Here is a 22671-nt window from a genome sequence, read left to right on the forward strand (position 1 = left end):
AACATTGGCATTTCAATGCTTCCCCTTTCCCCACCCCCACCCATACTTTGTATAGATATGGGTCTGAGGCAGAGCCAAGAGGGTGACACTGGTAGCAGCCACAGACACATTGGTGGGCACAGGACGCGCTGCGCCGCCCCAATGCAACTTCATGTGGTGGCGCAGGTTGGACTTGCTGGAGAAGCGCTTGTCGCACTGCTGGCAGGAGAAGGGTTTCTCCTTGGTGTGGATGCGTCGGTGGATTATGAGCTGGGAGGACACACGGAAGGACTTTCCGCACTCCGGGCACTCGTAGCGTTTGGTCTCCGTGTGGATGCGCTGGTGGTTCTTGAGGGCATTCAGATTGTGAAACTCCTTTTGACAGGAGGTGCAGAAATAGGCCCCAGTCTTGTGGATATTCTTGTGGTTGAGGAGGGAGCTGGCGTGGCGGTAGGCTCGGCCACACTGGTCACAGACGTGCGATTTGGCCCCCCCACCAATTACCGGTTTACCTGAAAATGTAAACGTTGAACTTGTATTAAACCAAACCTCCAGAAACCTTGGCTTTTCAATGTGTATTACAGTAGCACTTTCCCTTCCCACACCTATAGAAATGGGCCTGAGCGCATACCCAGGAAACTGGAAGGCGCTGAGCTGCTCCAGTGCAACTTCATGTGGTGGCGTAGGTTGGACTTGCTGGAGAAGCGCTTGGTGCATTGCTGGCAGGAGAAGGGCTTCTCCTGGGTGTGAATGCGCCGGTGGACGATGAGTTGGCTAGGTGCACGGAAGGCCTTTCCACAGTCTGAGCACCGGTGGCGTTTGACCTCAGTGTGGATGCGCCGATGGGTCTTGAGAGCCATCAGGTTGGAGAACTCCTTCTGACAAGAGCTGCAGAAATAGGCGCCTGTCTTGTGGATGTTCTTGTGGTTCTGGAGGGATCCGGCATGGCGGTAACCACGGCCGCACTGGTCACAGACATACAACTTGGGTGGTCTCCCTGCGCCAATTGGTGGATGACCTGAAAATGTAAAATGGTAGGACTTGTGTCATGCCATAATTCTGATATTTCATTTGTATACACATTAATGCTGGCTTCACATGCTCGTGGGAAATGGGAAACTGGGAAGACATAAGCCCGACATGATTGTGTCCAAGTGCTTTTGAAGTTGGAACAATTCTTCAACCAATAAGATTTTAGCTAGATTGATAAGCTTGCTAACATTGCTAATAATAAAGTTAGCTAGCTTGCTTAACGTCGACAATATGGTCAGACTAGCTACATTATACATATTGATAAGGTTGTAATTGTCAAAAACAGATTTGTTGTCAAAGGTAAAAGGTCAGTGGTGAAGCGTCACAACTCGGGTAACAAAAATGTCTCTGAATTTCCCACTTGTAATTCCAACTTGGACAGTCCTTCAAGTGAAATTTCCCACTGGGAACTAAGAGCTTCTGATAACTCCAATAGCATGTGAACGCTGCATTAGAAAGAGCTTCAGCCATGAAAAAAACAAAAACATGAATTCTTCAACAATTAAAGGTGCATTCCGTAACGTTTCCACATGCACATAGATCTTGATATGTATCGGTAGTAATAAATGAATACTATTAATTGAGACAAAAACAAAAGTGGCACGGCCACCCTCGGTGTATACAAAATGCAGCGTCTTCTTGATTCAATATTGGTTCTAGTTTTCAGAAGTTGAAAGCCCAACAATATTGTCTCTACAAAATAATATTTTGGGCTTATAATAAGATGTCATATTCGTCCAATTTGTAAGTCGCTCTGGATAAGAGCGTCTGCTAAATAATGTAAATGTAAATGTAAATGTCCAAAACCCGAGAGGGAGTCAAAAATATTACTGAAATGTTAACAATACATTTTTAATTTTGGGCAATTCACCTGAGCCTTTTCAATATGTCAATCAAACCATTGGGCAAATCAAATCGGTCTTCCCTACACTGATGGCGTACTGCGCCTTGAGTCAAATGGTGAAGCTACATGTGTTGTAAATGTCAACACTCTCCCACTGTACACTACAGGTATATGGGTTTATTATTTCCACTAGCTACCAGTATTTAATATGGTCGTCTACATAGCTTTGTTACTGTACCTTGAATTTGGTAGAAGAAACTGATGCCTCAATTTGGGAACAAATGTATTGCTACAGTTAATTATACTCAACACGGATGGATCTTTATTAAGCACAAACTTCTATCATGCAAATATAAAAGACGAAAAGTACATGAAAACAAAACAAATCAGGAATAGGTCAGAGTACATGTGTAGGATTAAGGTTGAGAGATTTGTATCTTCAATATCTAGGCTAGTTTCATCTTCATGGTGACAAACACACAACAATTGGGAGACAGCCATATTGCAATGTTAATTCTACAGCCCTTACGAGGACAATTTCCTCAAAAAACTATTTTCTTTGGTTTCTCCCAGTACTTGAGCGTTTCTTAATCAACCCAGACAAAAACATTTGATATATTTAGTTATTTTGAGCAGCCACTTGTTAGTTTAGCATGCTAATCCAAGAGTCCATAGGAACAACAACACACAACCACCATGCAGACACTCCATTCCAATGTGTAGTGACCATATCACTCTTGAACAATGTATTATAATAGAAATGCCATTGTGGTTGCAAGACTTTGGCATCAGCTCAACAGATTTCATATGGACACTGGTGTTAGCATGCTAAGCACTCTCAAACTTGTCTGGGTTGATTTTAAAAAAGCTACGTGGAAATATTGGGTTGGTCTAAATGTAAGTCTAAGTGTAAAAACTAAAGAAAGGAGTTTTGGGAGGATATTCTTCTTCCAAGGATGAAAGAACTCCAAAGCCTTTTGGCTGGTTATAAAATAAAGGTATATTTTCACCAACCACATTGTAAACTCAATATCATTTGGTGATTTATGTGTTGCATAAAACAAATAAATATTCTAGCATCAAGATAATGGAGTGCATTTGAACATTGTACCTTAAAGATGACATATAGATATGATCATATGATAATTTTGTAATGCATTAGTCAATTTTTTCATTGTTTGGACTAACATGAGTAAATGACTGTCATTTTCATAAGTCTAATCCTCTAGGGCTGTGTTTACACAGGCAGCCTTATTCAGATCTTTTTTTCACTAATTGCTCTTTTGACTAATTAGATCAGCTCTGAATAAGATCTGATGTGAAAAGACCTAATGGAAAAGATAAACATTGGGCTGCCTGGGTGTATGATGAGGGCACCAGCCTTTCTAGAGGCAACAAGCATTATCAAACTTCATCCTCAGTCTGCATCATTTGCTTAAAGATAATCTGCAATTGTATACCCCCCTTCCTTACATATCCTCAAACAGGGAAATTATTTGGCACCTCAACTAGACGCATTTTCATTTGACCAATTCACTGAAGTGAAAATGTTCAAGCCAAGTGTTTAACAAGGTTGAGTTAACCCAGGTTGATTGCACCCTCATCACAGGTTAAAAATTACCTGTGTGAAAACATGTTGATCATTAAAACACTTAACACTTTCAAAAGTACATTAAAAGTGTGGAGTTAAAGGACAATCGATTCACAACACTGTTCTTCACTTTTTTTCCCAGCTATTTATTTTCAGTACTCAGCATTAGGGGTTATAATATGGACAGGTTTTGTTAAGAAATGAATTATCAAAACATAGTTTATAAAAGTGTATAGTAAGCATTACATATATATGTATGAAACAAAAAGTTAGAACGACAAATTATTCATTATAGTTGTTCAAACCAATCCTTTCTAAACTAGCCATAATGAAGGTTGGAAGGGTCCACTTTTAACCAATTGTGGAGAAAAAGCAAGAGTTTAATTAAAATATATTTAGTTGTCCTGTGGTCTAGTTTAATCACATTACTCCTATATCACTCCACTGTCACTTTATATTTCACTTACTAGCACCAGTGCTCCCTGTAAAAAGGTGTTCACACAGAGCTTTGAATAGTCAAAACGCAATTAAATTAAATACTAATAAATACAAGGGTTACGATAAGGTGTAACAAAAACTTAAAAGAATGAGGACTGAATGCACAAACATTTCACAAAGTCATCCCTTTGAGTGTGAGCTTTTTGTGAAACAGAAGGAAGTCCAGTCTGACTTGAGGGGAGACGGTCACAACATCACTTGTAAAAGGCAAACATTTCAGAAATATTTCCTTAAATCTTGGTACTGCAATCAAAAAACACATTATACAAGTTCCCTGTTTATTGTACAAGTGACAGATTTCTTTTTTTTTTAAGCATAACAAATTGAGACAACATGGAGGAGTACTGTCACTGTAACAAATGTTCTTTGGGAGTCCTTCATACTTGACTCCATGTCAATTATACATACAGGATGAATAGTCAGGGGTAAGTGTAAGGAAAGGGGTGGTTACAACACAGCTCCTAAACTGAGAGATCCTAAAACTAGCGTCTTCCGTAACAAGTGTTAATATAAATAAATGCATTCTACAATTATCTGTTTTATAAAAGTCGAACTGTAAATAATACAGTCAGAAGTACGATTACGATACAGGATAAAACCAAATGCCGGCATGGGCCTAACAATATACATTTTCTTTAGTTTATTTTTTTTAACCACAACTTATTGTCTATACATGTTAACTAGTTAGGCGCAGTGTTGAAAATATGGGCGCCCAGAAACATTTTTTAAATACTAGGAGGAATACAGAAATGTGATGCCAGAAAGTAGCAACCGATAAAGAGCATTGCTGTCATCTGCAGAATAATAAGGTTTGAAGCTCATCTTCGTGCTGCAAGAAACACACAAGTTAGAAAACAATTAGAACCTCACAAGAGAGTAATACACCCTCAGGTCAGTTCTAGAATATAGAAATGTGACATCTCCAACCACTGCATTAATTAACCGTTAAAACTTAATTTTTACAATGTCGAAGTACATCTCAACTCTTTGCTCCAACATATTGCTCACTTCAGAGACACGGTTTGAACAATTTGTTACTGGTTAAGATGTTTTGTATAACATGACAAAGGCCGCATGCAAAGGCTTTATCCAAAATCAACAGATACGGAATGGGATGTCATGTGCAATGCATTCAAACTGCAAAGATGCCACAAAAAACACTTAACATTGGTCAAATTCATCAATGTGGTTGACTTGGTGAGCTTCACGCTACACTCTTGGCATGGCATTAGGATGTTCTTCCTATTGTGCCCTGTATGTTGTGACTTCTTTGACACTGGGCTTAACTGTCAATAAAACACTGAGAAATCTACAATAATCTACTGTGTAACATGCAACAGGGGGCTATGACAACAGTATATCATTAAGGTTTCTAAAGGGCCGAACAGAGAAGTCTAGCACACATCCTACACTGTGTGAGCAGTAATCCTTGTGTAACATTACAGGCGGATGGGTTGTTGTCCCCTAGCAAAGGCCATCGAGTGAATGCAAGCAAGCGTAGCCATGCTGGTTGGGATGAAGAGGATGGGGGAAGCTTTTGTAACCAGACTGTCTTAACCAGTGGAGATGTCGTCCATGCCAAGTCAGTCCTCTCCCCCTCCCCCCTCCCTTGTATGAAGTTGCATGCAGGGCCTGTGAGTCTAGAACACATAACCTGCTCTGTGAAAATCTATAGATATAAACTTCACGCTCTACAACAAGAGGGAGATGGTGGTGAATGAGAAGGAACGGGACTAAGAGTTTTAGAACCTCTAGAACCTTGGCATTTCAATGCATCTCACACTAGAACCCCCCTTCCCCCACCCCCACCCATACTTATAGAAATGGGCCTGAGGGCATACCCAGGAAGCTGGCAGCGCCCATGGCCATGGTGGGGGGCGCTGAGCTGCTCCAGTGCACCTTCTGGTGGTGGCGCAGGTTGGACTTGCTGGAGAAGCGCTTGTCGCACTGCTGGCAGGAAAAGGGCTTTTCCTTGGTGTGGATGCGCCTGTGGCAGATGAGCTGGGTGGACACACGGAAGGACTTTCCGCAGTCGGGGCACTGGAAACGTTTGGGCTCAGTGTGAATGCGCCGGTGGTTCTTGAGGGACATCAGGTTGGGAAACTCCTTCTGACAGGAGTTACAGAAGTAGGCGCCTGTTTTGTGACTGTTTTTGTGGTTGAGGAGGGAGCTGGCATGGAGGTAGGCACGGCCACACTGGTTGCAGATGTGCGACTTGGTCCCCGTCGCCCCACGGCTCCTGCTGCCACTGGGGCCTTGGAAGGACAGGGAGTTCATTTTGGGTAGTCCATTGGGGTCCAGTCCTTGGGCCTGCAACAGCGTGAGATCCAGGCCGGAGTCCCAGCTAAGGCCTGAGCTCCCGCCACCGGATGTGCCCCCAGATGCTCCCCCAGCTCTGGCCTGTGTCTGCTGGGGGGGCCTGGGGGCTTGGCCGTGGGAGATCTCCTGGTGGAGGCGGAAGCTGGCCTGGCTGGGGAAGCTGCGCTGGCAGGGGCCACAAGTTAGCTCCCTCTCCTTTAGGTGGACGCGACGGTGGCTGTTGAGCTGGGAGGAGACACGGAAAGCCTTGCCGCATTCTGGGCAGCGGTGACGTCGTATCTCTGAATGGATGCGCCGGTGGTTCTTGAGGGCCAGGAGGTTGGAATAGGTCTTGAGGCACACGGCACAGTGGTAAATGCCTACGGTGTGGGTGTTTTTGTGGTTGAGGAGGGAGCTGGCATGGGCGTAGGAGCGGCCACACTGGTCACATCTGTAGAGAGAGACAAGAGAAGAAGAAATTAGTAACGGCTTGCGGTTCTTTTTCACTAATCTAACCAATCTAATTGGCTGGTTACCACTTTTCCATTAGATAGAACTAACTAATATACAGTGGGGAGAACAAGTATTTGATACACTGCCGATTTTGCAGGTTTTCCTACTTACAAAGCATGTAGAGGTCTGTAATTTTTATCATAGGTACACTTCAACTGTGAGAGACGGAATCTAAAACAAAAATCCAGAAAATCACATTGTATGATTTTTAAGTAATTAATTTGCATTTTATTGCATGACATAAGTATTTGATCACCTACCAACCAGTAAGAATTCCAGCTCTCACAGACCAGTTAGTTTTTCTTTAAGAAGCCCTCCTGTTCTCCACTCATTACCTGTATTAACTGCACCTGTTTGAACTCGTTACCTGTATAAAAGACACCTGTCCACACACTCAATCAAACAGACTCCAACCTCTCCACAATGGCCAAGACCAGAGAGCTGTGTAAGGACATCAGGGATAAAATTGTAGACCTGCACAAGGCTGGGATGGGCTACAGGACAATAGGCAAGCAGCTTGGTGAGAAGGCAAAAACTGTTGGCGCAATTATTAGAAAATGGAAGAAGTTCAAGATGACGGTCAATCACCCTCGGTCTGGGGCTCCATGCAAGATCTCACCTCGTGGGGCATCAATGATCATGAGGAAGGTGAGGGATCAGCCCAGAACTACACGGCAGGACCTGGTCAATGACCTGAAGAGAGCTGGGACCACAGTCTCAAAGGAAACCATTAGTAACACACTACGCCGTCATGGATTAAAATCCTGCAGCGCACGCAAGGTCCCCCTGCTCAAGCCAGCGCATGTCCCATCTGAAGTTTGCCAATGACCATCTGGATGATCCAGAGGAGGAATGGGGTCTGATGAGACAAAAATAGAGCTTTTTGGTCTAAACTCCACTCGCCGTGTTTGGAGGAAGAAGAAGGTTGAGTACAAGCCCAAGAACACCATCCAAACCGTGAAGCATGGAGGTGGAAACATCATTCTTTGAGGATGCTTTTCTGCAAAGGGGACAGGACGACTGCACCGTATTGAGGGGAGGATGGATGGGGCCATGTATCGCGAGATCTTGGCCAACAACCTCCTTCCCTCAGTAAGAGCATTGAAGATGGGTCGTGGCTTTGTCTTCCAGCATGACAACGACCCGAAACACACAGCCAGGGCAACTAAGGAGTGGCTCCGTAAGAAGCATATCAAGGTCCTGGAGTGGCCTAGCCAGTCTCCAGACCTGAACCCAATAGAAAATATTTGGAGGGAGCTGAAAGTCCGTATTGCCCAGCGACAGCCCCGAAACCTGAAGGATCTGGAGAAGGTCTGTATGGAGGAGTGGGCCAAAATCCCTGCTGCAGTGTGTGCAAACCTGGTCAAGACCTAAAGGAAACGTATGATCTCTGTAATTGCAAACAAAGGTTTCTGTACCAAATATTAAGTTCTGCTTTTCTGATGTATCAAATACTTATGTCATGCAATAAAATGCAAATTAATTACTTAAAAATCATACAATGTGATTTTCTGGATTGTTGTTTTAGATTCCATCTCTCACAGTTGAAGTGTACCTATGATAAAAATTACAGACCTCTACATGCTTTGTAAGTAGGAAAACCTGCAAAATCGGCAGTGTATCAAATACTTGTTCTCCCCACTGTGTATATATATATATATATATAATCTCAAAATAATTTGTACAGGTATATGATCTGGAATCCGGCTTAAAGCTTTGGAGATGACTATAAGTGGTTTACCATGTCCTACAAGAAGAAATAGTCAATTTACACACATAGTAAAGGGGAACACATTCTGGAGGAAACGGGAAAAGAATATGGAATGTCCTTAATCAAATAATTGAAAACTAATTTGAGTCTTGGAAGGTATGTGTGGCTCCCTGCACTGCACATTTGGACACAACAATTCCATATCACACTTTTCATAGTTATTTAAATGATTCTGACTTTCTTATTGGCCGCAACTGTGGTGAAATATGGTGGCTTAGTGCAGATTACCCCCCAAAAATAACTAAATTACAACAAAGCATGTGCAGTGCAGCAAGCGCCAAATACTTACTGTGGATCTAAGTCTAAGGATAGGCCTATGCCCTTTATCAATGTAGTATTCACTGTAATATCAGCAAAAAACATACAATAACCTTTTCACTTCTATGGTCTTTTACCATTTTAACCAGCTTTTGTGCCTTGACTTTGTCAAACAAATAAGCCCACTAAACTAGGTTTACACTATCAACAACCAAAATGTACAATGTAGCTATAAAAGAGACAGGGAAGCACAAACAAAGGAGCACTACAATTCATAACAAGTACAAGGAACACACAAATCATAAATCGTACTTATTATACTACGTCAGCTACTTTGAATTGGTATCAATTAATGGCAGAATTCTTAGGTAAAAGTAGAAAATAAAACATCCAACTGAACAATCAAATCAATTCTGATTCATAGTAGCCTAGGAAACGAATGTATATCTAACTGAAAGCAAACAGGGTGACTTATCTGGTCTCCACTAATCAATCTGTCCAAACTTCAGAAATATCCGAATTCCGGTGCACGTATGGTCCCAAGGAAGCCGGATTGGAGATCATATACCTGTAATAGACATGTAGAAACCTATGATCTTCACTATTTTCACTTCAAGAATCACAAACAACAGACGAAAACTCACGTGTACCGGCACTCTTCTCCCCCTGTCGTGCTTGCAGTGGCCATCCTCCTGCCCTCCTTGCCTACCTGGTTCTCCCCGCAGCGGTGCCTCGCCAGGCCTGACCTCCCCTGGAAGCTCTTCCCGCAGCTGGTGCAGCCAAAGCGTGTGTGGCCCTCCTCATGGACCTTCTGGTGATTGCGGAGGAACCTGGCTAGCCGGAACGCTTTCCCGCAGTGGTGGCAGATGTGCCTCTTCTTCTGCGTGTGGATGCGCATGTGGTTGCGAAGCGCCATGTAGTTGGAGTACGGCTTGTCGCAGTAGGTGCAGGTAAAGGTGCCCGTCTTGTGCGTGTGCTTGTGGTTCAGCAGGCTGCTGGCATGTTTGTAAGAGCAGCTGCAGATGTCACAGCTGTAGGGGCGTTCATCTGGCACAAGGTCAGCCCCATCGATACTGAGGCTTGAGCTATTGAGGGAGGCAGAGGACGAAGGGAGCTGCTGAGCAGGGCAGTCATGTGCAGCCAGCTCGTCAGCAGTAACGAAACCCTCGCAGCACCCATCACACTCGTAATCCATTTGAGCAACAGCTCCTGCAGCCCCCTTGCAGAGCTGTGCAGAGTGGTGGGTGGTCAGCTGCTTTTGGGTGCGGAATCCTTTGCCACATTCCTGGCAAGTGTGCTTCTTGAGGGCAAAATGAAGACGCAGATGGTTTTTCATGGCCAGGCGGTTGGGGTAAGTGGAGTTGCAGACATTGCAGTGATACTCGCCAATTTTGTGAAGATTCTTGTGGTTGGCCAAGCTGCCTGCATGACGATAGCTCCGTCCGCACTCATCACAAGCGAAGGGTCGTCGTCCCCCTTCTTGTAGATCAAAATTCTGAGCCCTTGAAGTACCCGCCTCTGAGTAGGGTTGCTTGAAGCCTTGTTGTTGCTGTCCATACTTGACTCCCCCCATGCCAGGGTTCTGGGATTTGGACGATTCTCCTCTCATGGCCTGCATGCCAGAGGGTCCTCCTTGATACCTTCCATTGCCTAGTTTCGCGAGCTGGGCGTGAGCCTTTGCTCTATGTTCTTCATGGAGCCGAAGGTGGTTTTCCAGCTGCTTCTGGATCTTGAAAGCCTTCCCACACTCCTCACACTTGTGCCTGCAAAAGAAAGTGAGGACCAAAATAAAGATGGGTGAGGAACTGGTAAATACTACTTTTCCCTATTCCACGATCTGCCAGCCACTCAACTCGCTCCTAACATCATGAGTGGACAGCCAACTGGCTGAATGGGCACTAGCTACGTTTAGTAATGATGATAAAAGCACATTTGGGGAAGGTTATTTACCATTCAAGTAAAGCCATCGTTTCGGAATCGGGTGCCACTTGGGGACCGCTTCTCCCTGTGCCAGCGGCAGCCTTGCTGTAGCAAGCCAATAAAGGGAAATCACCAGTCAGAAATACATTTTACGTTTAGAATGGATTCAAAGATGTCATGGCCTGGCCATTTCTTGGGTTCCTCAGCATTGCTTAAGGGGTGTTTTGTTTTTAATTAGATTTACAGATTGGACTGTAGCACAGAGTAGACTCTTACATTCAATGACAATGTCCTTAGTTTTTCAGCTGTGCCGCTGTACAGTGAGGGAAAAGCGGTGTGTTTTCTTCAACAAATCGAATGCCTATTTTTTACATCAATGCGGAGGCCCTCGATAGGCAAATTGATTATTCCTACTCATATCTAGTATTATTACAATGAAAAATACTGCATCTCATTATTTCAGAGAAAATAAAGACCAATCCATGAAGGTACTGTACAATCTAGATTTTAGTGTAAAATGACCCATTGATGTCAATTGGAAATTTGGACCAAATTCAAGCTACGCACACAGATCTTGTTATTAATATGCCCACAAAGACAAAAATAGTCTCAATGAGGAAAAGCATCAAACAAAAGCTTACCTTTTTAAGTCAAAGTGGGTCCTCTGGTGGTTCTTGAGGGCCAGCAGGTTGTAGTAGCGCTTCTGACAGACAAGGCATCTGAAGACTCCGGTCTTGTGAGATTTCTTGTGGTTGAGCAGGGAGCAAGGGTGCCTGTAGCCCCTTCCACACTGGTCACATTTGTGGGGTCGATCTTCCGAATCTGGCATCTGTTGTCTACGGTCCTGTCCTCCCATATCACGACTGCCTCCAGGTCCTCCAACTCCGCCGCCACTAACTCCATCTCCGCCAGTCATCCCTTTAGCTCCATTCAATCCTTCTTTGCTCAGCACTCCTCCTCTTCCCTTTCCAGGACACAGGTGAGTGATCAAGTGATGGCGATCAGCAAAGAACATGCCACAGTCAACGCAAATGTGATTCCTCCCATCACCATCCATTTTGCCATTAGTATTGGTGGGATCTGCCACCATGCCCTGCGCTGCTGCATCTGACCTTTGTGGCCCATGAATCAATTGGTGGTTTAACAGGTCTTGCTTTCTGGAGAAGCTCTGGCCACAGGTGCTGCAGATAATCCTCCAGTCTGCCTCACCGTTAGGAGAAAGTGCTGAAGTCCCAGGCCCTGTGGGATTGTTAGCATGGCTGCGCAGATGGCTCCTCAGGGCCCTGAGGCTGGCATAATGGTTCCCACACACCGAGCACTGGTACACCTCGCCATCATCTTCATCTTCTTTATTCATCCTTTTTCCACTTCCCTGGGCATGGGACTGAGAACCATACTGAGAGCGCTGTCCATTGCTCTCTTTCACATTTCCTCCACCTGAAGGGAGAGCAGCGCCTCCAGGGCTGTTGTAGCCACTCATGTTTCCCATGAATCCATTGGACATCCCCTGGTTCTGTCGCCGTTGGGGGCACATGTGAGACTTGATGCCAGAGATGTCCCCATACATTTCTCCACAGTCAGTGCACATGTGTCTATCAGCCTGGCGGTGGTTCTGTGGAAGAGGGGAGTGCCCAGAGTTGCTCTGGGCAAGGGAGCCATCAAATCGATCATGGAACTCCAGTGAATCCAAACCACTGCTGTGGCCACCATCAGGTACAAAGTGAGCAGCATCACCAAGATTTCCAGGGAGGGAGATAGGGGTGGTTGCGCCACTCCCCTCCTGCACATAACTATTCTGAGAGTCAAGTGTAAGGGGTTCCGAGGAGAGCCAGTCGCCTTCAGTGTTGAGGGATGATTGGTTGGATGTTCTTCCCTTGTGGCTGCGGAGGTGGCTATGCAAGGCTGCCAAGTGCGGATACTGCTTGCAGCAGATGGTGCACTGGTAGAGGCCAGTCTGGTGGGAACGCTTGTGGTTGACCAGGCTTCCAGCATGGCGGTAGCTTTTCCCACAATCCTGACACTTGAAACGACGTTCGCCATCATCAGAAGAAGACTGCACTCTCTCTCCAGATGGTGATGGGTTAGAGTTAGAGCCAATCCCATCAGTGTTCAGGATACCATCCTGACCATGGGAGCCTGGGTGGGGGTCATGGGTCAGGTAATGAACTTTGAGGCTCTCCAGATCAGGATGCCCAGCCCCACAGTATGCACAAGTGTAAATGGGGTTATTGACAGGAGGTCCAAGCATTGGGTCAAAGGGGCCACGTTTATCATTTGGCAAAGGAGGAAGCGGCAGAGGGTCACCGAGGGCAGGTGTGTACGCTGGGGAACGGACAGCGCTGAGATTGTGCGGCATTATCCCAGGGAAACTACGGGCAAGACCCAGTGAAGAGGAGGCTGCATTATGCAACAGGATGTGCTCCTGGAAGTCACTCTTATTGGGCAAGGCTACCTGGCACAGGTGGCAGAAGCAATTAGCCGCATCATCGGTTTGGGGCGCAGACAAACGCTGATCAGTCACAGAATCATGTATGTTGTTGTTAACCATCGATGCTCCAGGAGTCTTAAACTTTGAGTGGGTTCGCTCATGGCCGCTGAGAGCAGCCAGGTTGTTGAACTGCTTGTAACAGACGGTGCACTTGAACGCCCCCTCCTGGTGACATTTCTTGTGATTAACCAGGCTGCCATGGTGGCGGTAGGTCCTATCACACTGATCACATTTGAATGGACGATCCCAGGCATCATCAGTTACAGGTGACTTCTTATGATCATCTGGGTCATGTGACATCACGCCATGAACCATTCCACTGTTGTTCAGGTGACTACGGGCAAAGCCATCGGACAGATCCTGTGCAAGACCATAGTTCCTCTCATCATGGCCGTCTTCAGCGCCTTCGTCACCGCCGTCTTCCTCTGCCTGGGCACTGCTTGGGGATAGGGTGTGGATACGGAGGTGGTTCTTCAGAGCCACAGCATTGGGAAGGGTTCTGGTGCAGACTGGGCACTGAAAGGAACCCACTTCATGGGATTTCTTATGGTTGGCCAGGCTGCCAGCATGCTTATAGATGCGGCCACATTGCTCACACTCAAACCTGCCATTCTCTTCTTGCTGGTAGTGAGCCTTCATGTGTTCTAACAGACTAGGGGTACTGGGGCAAACCATATCACACTCTTTACAGGGGAAACCCTTGACACGGCTCATATCATGCATTGCCATAGTAGGCTTATACATTTAGGGAAGGGGAAATCAAGTCTCAAGATAATCAACAAAGTAGACAAGGGGAAAAGAGAGTCTTAGCTCTTGGATTCTGTGGTGTCAGCCATTTTCTTCCCAGAGCTGAAGATAGTCTTCTCTTTCAGCCATTCAATGCCACCCCGTCAGGGCAGCACCGGAAGGATCTGGACACGGAGCAGGCACTGGAAGAGCACTGTTGAAATAGAAAAAACATAAAGAGGGCATTTAATCATTTAGAAGAGAAGAGACTCAAACCAGAAAATATTATTCATACTGAACGTGTAGCCATTTTCACTGTCAGCGTGCAAAGGTTATCTATTCTATACTGCAAGAAATATGACACAGAACACCTTCATTGGAATAATAAAGGTCTGGCAAAAGCCAACAGAGGCTACAAATCTGCGACAGACATTCAGACCAATAAAATGTTTCCAACATTGAAACTCTGCCTATCAAGGGTGCTGGGCAGGGTAAATCAAGAACACCTACAGAGCAGTGACACACACAGGATTGTCTACCGTTCGCCAGCCTAGTGTAATTTGTACTTCTGAGCAGTGTTGGCAGTCAATCTCTTTGTGTTCACACAGCAAAGACCTTGAAGTCGACAGCCACAAAGCATTGTTAAAATACTACAAACCAGAAGGTGGCAGTAGCATTGTTTGGCAACGCATGTCCGTGTGTTTTGCTTAGTTTATGGTCTTGATTCCAACGTTAGCTAGCTAGCTGCGCTAATGTTCCTATTTTGTAGAATGCCCTTGTTGATCCTAGCCAGATGTCCACAGTTAGATAACTACCTAACAAGATGACGAATAAACAATTTAATTCACTCTCCATAATCCCATACGGCCAGTGCCAGCCCATAGCCAAATGTTTAGCAAGCTACTTTACATTAGCATATTCACTAGCTGGCACAACATAGCTAGCTAGGGATGGACACTGCATTAACTTGGCTGCTAACACAGGCAGTTGTTTCATGGAAACAAATCCATTGTGATTTAATTATAATATCAAGACTAGCTATAGTGGTTAGCTATCTTGGAGGAAGTATTTAATGTTGTGTGCATTGCATCTGTGCACTTAGCTAGCTACCATCCCATAGCCTACAAGTGTGACTGGCTCATTCGTGGATCCGTCACTCCTGTTGGCTCCCCCACGTGGGGGTTCGTGGTCTCTGATTGGCTCAAAGTCAAGTTGTTGGCAACTGATGAGCATTGCGATTCTACAAGTAGAAATGACAGGTCCGTCGCTACCGGGTCAGCACGCAGCTGGTACCGCTTTCGTTCGAGCAAGAGAAGGATAGGCCTCCCACTGTGATAAGTACCTATCGGCAGTCTGATTCTCTGCGTTTCATTATTAATCATCCTTAAATTTAGGCTCTGTCCAGAAACAACGGCCCAATCCCAAATCGACCCCTATACCACACAGATTATACACTAAGATCTGATTGGATTTGACAGGTGTAAGTAACATGGCAATAGCTCCACCTTGCCCTCTGATAGGTCAGGGGGAAGTTTCACCATATTGCGTATACAAATCAAATCCGAAGGGTTTAGGGGTCGATTTGGGATTGGGCCAACCCCTAGCCCCATATCCCCTAGACCAGGGGTACTCAACTCTTACCATACAACTTGGTCCCCAAGGGGTGTACGTTTTGGTTTTTGCCCCAGCACTACACATCTGATTCAAATAATCAACTACTCATCTAGCTTTGATCATTTGAATAAGCTGTGTAGTGTTAGGGCAAAAACCAAAACGTGCATCCCTTGGGTTCCCTAGGACAGAGTTTGGGAAACGCTGCCCTACGAGGTCCGGAGGCTGCTGGTTCTTTTATACCTGATAATTAATTGCACACACCTGGTGTCCCAGGTCTAAATCAGTCCCTGATTAGAGGGGAACAATGACATAATGCAGTGTAACTGGCTTTGAGGTCCAGAGTTGAGTTTGAGGGCCCTAGACCCAGTACCACTGCTTTTTTAAATTCTTCCCCTCTAATCAGGGACTGATTTAGACCTGGTACACCAGGTGGGTGCAATTAATTATCAGGCCGAACAGAAAACCAGCAGTATTCCTGACCTCGTAGGGTAAAATTGTAATATCTATGCCCTAGACACTTTTGGAAATCCACCAGGAAGTCAATCACTATTCTTAAAGCCCTAGTGCAGACTTTGGTATTGTATTTTTAAATCATCACTGTGTCTCGAAATGCTCAGTCTGATCGTGTAGGCGTTGGGAAACCAATTGGAAGATATTTACATACACAGCCCTGATTGGCTTATAGAATGGTCTAGAGCCCACCCCCTTCACAGATGAACAGTCATTGGTTTATTATACTCAGATCACATTGTGACATCCTTTCGGTTACTGGCCCAATGCTCTTAACCTTAAGGCTACCTGCTGCCCAGAAACAACGTGGGCCAAAAGTTCCTGAACAGGCTGAAATTCCTGGCATTTTTCCCCAAACAGCTCTTACATATCATAATTTTCACAATTTCCATGTGTTATTTTTACCTGTGTGGAAATATCATTAACAAAATGAAAATCTAATTTTGTTTATGCATTATTGTGGGGTGGAAACATGATATCAGTTCACAACCTCTTTGGACAACATAAAGGTTACTTTGGAGTCATTAGAATAGTGAATATGCATTGACAAACTTAAAAAATATGTCTTACATTTATAGAATTCACTGCTTTATGTTTTGCCTATGTTTGATGAATAGGACATTGTTCAAATGAGTCTATATTTTATTTGTACATATGATTTATCATCTACTGACAATTGTCAGTGCGGATTGTGAGAACTTTTAGACGTGGCTTTTGTTTTATTAGATCTGGCACGTTTGCAGCTTGTGCTCACTTTCACCAGGCTGACCAATGTGTCCTGTGCCAAGTTCTTCCTGCAGAATCTTGGAACCACACCTATAGTTTGCCCATTTACAGCACACATAGAAAAATAGACAATACACAAAGGTTTGTGGAATGCTTCATTTCATAATTTCACGTTGTGTAAAATCATCAATGTAAGTTCTGTGATAATTCATGCAAATTTGAGATGTTGGCATAAAATATAAGCTAATGCAAGATTGATCTTGCAGTTGCACACAAAATTCTAATAAAAAAATGGGTCCAATGTCACATTGGTCATTTTCAGTAACATAGGCCTAGTAGTCTGTAATAGTCAAATATAGGCTCAATTCACTATTCTAGAGCTTTCCACAATTTCCCCCCCAACCTATATTTGAATAAGGCATCCTATTCCAGAATGGTTTATTGACATAGGCCTACCAGTATTTGTTCCTGTAGTCAAGTAACCTCAACACCTCAACAGAATACACTTTTTACCCTGCATGGGTTAGTCTCACAGCTCTCGTGTGAAAGTGAAAGCCCCATAACCTCCAGGAAGGTACCCTGACCCAGGGATCTGGATGTGCTAGGCTCATCAAGTCAATCAAGATCTGTGTAGCGAAATACCAGATGGGTCTAACGTCACAAAAAGCACTTCCGCTACAGTTTGGGTTGTCTGTCATCTGTTGTTTACACTTTGAAGCATATATATTCATTGCTGAGCTGAGGTAGGCCCAGGTTGGAATAAAGGTGTCTATTCAAATGATAGCGGTGTGGGAAGGATCTAGATTTATATAGAAACATCCAGTGAGCAAGGCTATTTGACACTTTAAACAAATGAGAATTAAAACCATTTATATTAGAAAACCTTGTTTGCTTAATTATGGGATGCAAAAAAATAATAATCACAATGGGCCCATGGTGTAAAAGGTGAAATCATTTATTAATCTCTGGCCTGCAGAAGCCAGGGTTTCTGGTTCTCTCTGGGGAGAAAAATGTAATGTTAATGTTCACACTTCAGCTCGATGGGCCATTATCAAATGTGGTGTGAATGATGCAAGTAGAATAATTATTAAAACGTAAGAGACAGAAATAGGGAGGTGAAGCATAAACAACTTTGGAATAATTTAACCTTCACTGACTAATTCCCATTTGCAACTAAATTCAAACAGAAAAATATATATTTACACTGTCTGAGAACTGTCAAATACAATTAAGTAACAAGTGTGCACAGAAGTAGTTAGCCTAGCAAACTAGCTACACTAATTTGATAGCAGAAGAAAAAGAAATTAATCAAACTATTTTAAACAGTGAAATCACAACCACCTTTACCTTTAACGCGCAAAAATGGTTTGCAGGATTCTGTAAACAGCCAAGGAACCACATAAAGGAAACATTTTGTATTTATTTAATATGAATATAAATATTACAGATAGTTGTACATACACCGTTTACCTGGGCTAATATCTTTACAATTATTTTGGTGTGACTCGATGTTTACACGTGCATTGTTTTGATTGAGAGCTCGGACGACATGGGGCTGGAGCTACATTTCAACAAATAATATTTTTATTTCATAATGGGGAGGCCCAAGAAACTGTAATTCGAATTAATTGTAATAAAGTATAATCTGACTGTAGTGGGCGGCGATTCTAACGCGCTCCCTGACCTTGGCTTTTCCACTGAGTTCACACAGCCTAAATTTGTCAGGACAATAGCAGGGCATCTTTAACGCCGATCCGCGACACATTCCGTCCTCTTTTCCATCGGACGACTCCCCAAATTAGGCAACGTCAAGGCCGGAGGACCGAGAAAGCAGAAATAAGGAATTTTGCTCATAAATGCATAGTTAACTGAAATATCGAGTTACCAAATGTTGAAATATAACGTAAATTCGCATTAACCAAAAATATAACAAGAACGACTCAATTTCCATCCAAAATTGCTTTCTAAGAAGCTATTTGCAACTAGCTAGTACACTAGCCGCATTTTAGCAAGCTGTGCAAACATTAGCCTGTTAGCTAGGTCAAGTCGTGAAAATACATTACTTCGGATCATATAACTGCATTTTCGGTTATTTTAATACAAGTGTAGTTAAATGTTTGAGACATTACTTCACTTTAAGGTGCAATTAATCTGGCCAACTATCAAACTAATGTAATAATCTGTACCGAGCCGACAAACTAGCTAGCGCGGCCGCCTAGCTAACTACCCCCCACGATGCTAAAAAATACAAGGAAAACGGAAGTCGTTAACTCTACATTTTGCAAACTCAAAGAAATATAAGATGCACATTCTGCATAAATGTATGTATGTTCCCTGCACAGACCATATTATTTCAGGGGCAATTAATGCCTAAGCAAGCCAAATAACCGTGGCACGCAAAGGTTAGCTTGCTGGCTAACGTGCGCTAGCCTAGAACCAACAAAGATCTCGAGAAATACATTCTGGCCCATTGATGGAAAACATCGTTTTTTATACGTTTTATGCACTCGACTTACCCGTTTAATGACGTTCTTTGCCCCAGAGCGAATGATGCCGAATCTGAAAACCGCAGCATTTGCGTTCTCATTTAGGAGACTTGTTATTTTTTCAGATCAACAACCGACTTTGGTTCTTCGGTCATTTTTTTCTTCACCGATTCAACATACTTCCTGCTAGCTAGCGGTGTGAAGCGGAGACATACGTACTTTTGCGCGTCATCATGCGCAGAATAACATTTTAGTCTGCATCAAACACCTATCTTTAAATAAAAAAATATTACTTTTTTGCATGCTGTACTGTATTTTGCTCTCCAGAAACTGTAACTGGTCCATTTTGCTCCTGCGCGCTCAATCGTGTTATTAATCCAAATCAGACAAACATCCACAATTGGTGCAGGCGCTGCTCATAATAGATTCTCGTGGAAACTGCCTTCGCTTCGTAGATCATGGAGGAAATGACATTCTGAGGTCACTATGTCTGTCTATGGTATTGTAAATTACTGTCATCGTTTCTTTCATGGTTTGGGAGTGATATTATAATACTCCAAAATGATTTAGTTGATTTTCTCAGGCTGTCCAATGTGCTTCACTGTCTTCCAATCTGTTTCGTATTAACCTATTCCCAGTTTAGTTTGAAGTGATTCACATGCAAAGATCTAGCGTGTGAAAAGAAATTATGTATATCAGTTGACAATTCACAGCCATCGAATACATTTTATGCCATTGTGTTTGTGAATCTATGATTATTTCTAAGGCATATATGGTTCTTGGTCCACAGATGTAGCCTTCCTAACCATCATTCAAAACTATTGCAAGCATTTATCATTTTACATTTACATTTTAGTCATTTAGCAGACGCTCTTATCCAGAGCGACTTACAGGAGCAATTAGGGTTAAGTGCCTTGCTCAAGGGCACATTTACGTCATTTAGCAGATGCTCTTATCCAGAGCGACTTACAAATTGGTGCATTCACCCTATAGCCAGTGGGATAACCACTTTCCAAAATATATATATATATATATATATATATATATATATATATATATTATTTTTTTTTGGGGGGGGGGGTAAAAGGATTACTTTATCCTATCCCAGGTATTCCTTAAAGAGGTGGGGTTTCAAATGTCTCCGGAAGGTGGTGAGTGACTCCGCTGTCCTGGCGTCGTGAGGGAGCTTGTTCCACCATTGGGGTGCCAGAGCAGCGAACAGTTTTGACTGGGCTGAGCGGGAACTATGCTTCCGCAGAGGAAGGGGAGCCAGCAGGCCAGAGGTGGATGAACGCAATGCCCTCGTTTGGGTGTAGGGACTGATCAGAGCCTGAAGGTACGGAGGTGCCGTTCCCCTCACTGCTCCATAGGCAAGCACCATGGTCTTGTAACGGATGCGAGCTTCAACTGGAAGCCAGTGGAGTGTGCGGAGGAGGGGGGTGACGTGAGAGAACTTGGGAAGGTTGAACACCAGACGGGCTGCGGCATTCTGGATGAGTTGTAGGGGTTTAATGGCACAGGCAGGGAGCCCAGCCAACAGCGAGTTGCAGTAATCCAGACGGGAGATGACAAGTGCCTGGATTAGGACCTGTGCCGCTTCCTGTGTAAGGCAGGGTCGTACTCTCCGAATGTTGTAGAGCATGAACCTGCAGGATCGGGTCACCGCCTTGATGTTAGCGGACAACGACAGGGTGTTGTCCAGGGTCACGCCAAGGCTCTTCGCACTCTGGGAGGAGGACACAACGGAGTTGTCAACCGTGATGGCGAGATCATGAGATCATGGAACGGGCAGTCCTTCCCCGGGAGGAAGAGCAGCTCCGTCTTGCCAGGGTTCAGCTTGAGGTGGTGATCCGTCATCCATACTGATATGTCTGCCAGACATGCAGAGATGCGATTCGCCACCTGGTTATCAGAAGGGGGAAAGGAGAAGATTAGTTGTGTATCGTCAGCGTACTAATGATAGGAGAGGCCATGTGAGGATATGACAGAGCCAAGTGACTTGGTGTATAGGGAGAAAAGGAGAGGGCCTAGAACTGAGCCCTGGGGGACACCAGTGGTGAGAGCACGTGGTGCGGAGACTGCTTCTCGCCACGCCACTTGGTAGGAGCGACCGGTCAGGTAGGACGCAATCCAGGAGTGAGCCGCGCCGGAGATGCCCAGCTCGGAGAGGGTGGAGAGGAGGATCTGATGGTTCACAGTATCAAAGGCAGCAGACAGGTCTAGCAGACATTTATGATTGTTCATTCAGTGACATTTCCATTTGATCCATGAGATTTTTGAGTCATATTTATTATCATTTGTTTTATTTTCATTATTATTGTTATATATCATTATTATTGTAGGAATATTTAATAATCTAAACCAGTTATTTTATATATATGTTGAGAAAATTTCGTTGGCTAAGTTAAGTTTTGTCTTTTTATTTTGTGCTCCGTATTTAGTTTAAGATATGTTAAAAGTAGGCCTGTTGTAAAATAAATAGCATCAGCCCATTGCTGTCATTTGTTGGTAATTGCAGCAATATAGGCCTGTTAAAGGTTTAAACCAGTTCTTTAAATATACACTGAGTGTACAAAACATTAAGAACACCTTCCTAACAACTGCAGACCACGTGTATGGTGTTGTGTGGGCGAGGGGTTTGCTAATGTTAACTTTGAACAGAGTTCCCCATGGTGGCGGTGGGGTTATGGTATGGGCAGGCATAAGCTACGGACAATGAACACAATTGCATTTTATTGATGGCTATTTGAATACAAAGAGATACCATGACAAGATCCAGGGGCCCATTGTCGTGCCATTCATCGGCTGCCATCACCTCATGTTTCAGCATGATAATGCACAGCCCCATGTCGCAAGGATCTGTACACAATTCCTGGAAGCTGAAAATGGCCCAGTTCTTCCATGGCCTGCATACTCACCAGACATGTCAGCTATTGAGCATATTTGGGAAGCTCGATTGACGAGTACGAAAGAGCGTTCCAGTTCCCTCCAATATCCAGCAACTTCGCACAGCCATTGAAGAGGAGTGGGACAACATTCCACAGGCCACAATCAACAGCCTGATCAAATCTATGCGAAGGAGTTGTGTCGTGCTGCATGATGCAAATGGTGGTCACAACAGATACTGACTGGTTTTCTGATCCATGCCCCGACCTTATATATTCTTTAAACTTGTACCCCTTTTTCTTGGTATCCAATTGGTACTTACAGTCTTGTCTCATCACTGCAACTCCCCTATGGACTCTGGAGAGGTGAAGGTTGAGAGCCATTCGTCCTCCTAAACACGACCCTGCCAAGTCGCACTGCTTCTTGACACACTGCTCGCTTAACCCGGAAGCCAGCCACACCAATGTGTCGGAGGAAACACTGTCCAATTTACGACCGAAGTCAGCTTGCAGGCGCCCGGCCCACCAAAAG

General features: G+C 44.2%; 2 protein-coding genes across 5 annotated transcripts; both read right to left on the reverse strand.

Moving 5' to 3' along the window:
- Positions 1-12: 12 nt before the first annotated feature.
- Positions 13-839, reverse strand: LOC311103873 (uncharacterized protein; the record flags this gene model as incomplete). The annotated part of the gene is made up of 2 exons (XM_084145506.1): positions 13-491; positions 611-839. 2 exons carry the CDS (start codon positions 837-839, stop codon positions 13-15), a joined length of 708 nt encoding a protein of 235 aa, XP_084001632.1.
- Positions 840-2154: 1315 nt separating this feature from the next.
- LOC311103308 (zinc finger protein 646-like) lies at positions 2155-19424 on the reverse strand. 4 transcript variants are annotated; one of them, XM_084144845.1, is made up of 6 exons: positions 19285-19424; positions 11346-14132; positions 10735-10809; positions 9429-10547; positions 5786-6693; positions 2155-4773 (listed from the first exon to the last, which is right to left on the reverse strand). In XM_084144845.1, the coding sequence occupies exons 2-6, from the start codon at positions 13934-13936 to the stop codon at positions 4763-4765; spliced, it is 4704 nt and encodes a 1567-aa protein (XP_084000971.1). In that variant the 5' UTR covers positions 13937-14132; positions 19285-19424; the 3' UTR covers positions 2155-4762. The 4 variants fall into 4 exon arrangements, with proteins under 4 accessions (XP_084000971.1, XP_084000970.1, XP_084000972.1 ...); XM_084144844.1 differs by having other exon boundaries at positions 2155-6693; XM_084144847.1 differs by lacking the exons at positions 2155-4773; positions 5786-6693 and adding an exon at positions 8395-9352 and having other exon boundaries at positions 9494-10547.
- Positions 19425-22671: the final 3247 nt, after the last annotated feature.

Source organism: Coregonus lavaretus (assembly GCF_964263955.1).
Source record: "Coregonus lavaretus genome assembly, chromosome: 28".
Lineage (NCBI taxonomy): Eukaryota > Metazoa > Chordata > Actinopteri > Salmoniformes > Salmonidae > Coregonus > Coregonus lavaretus.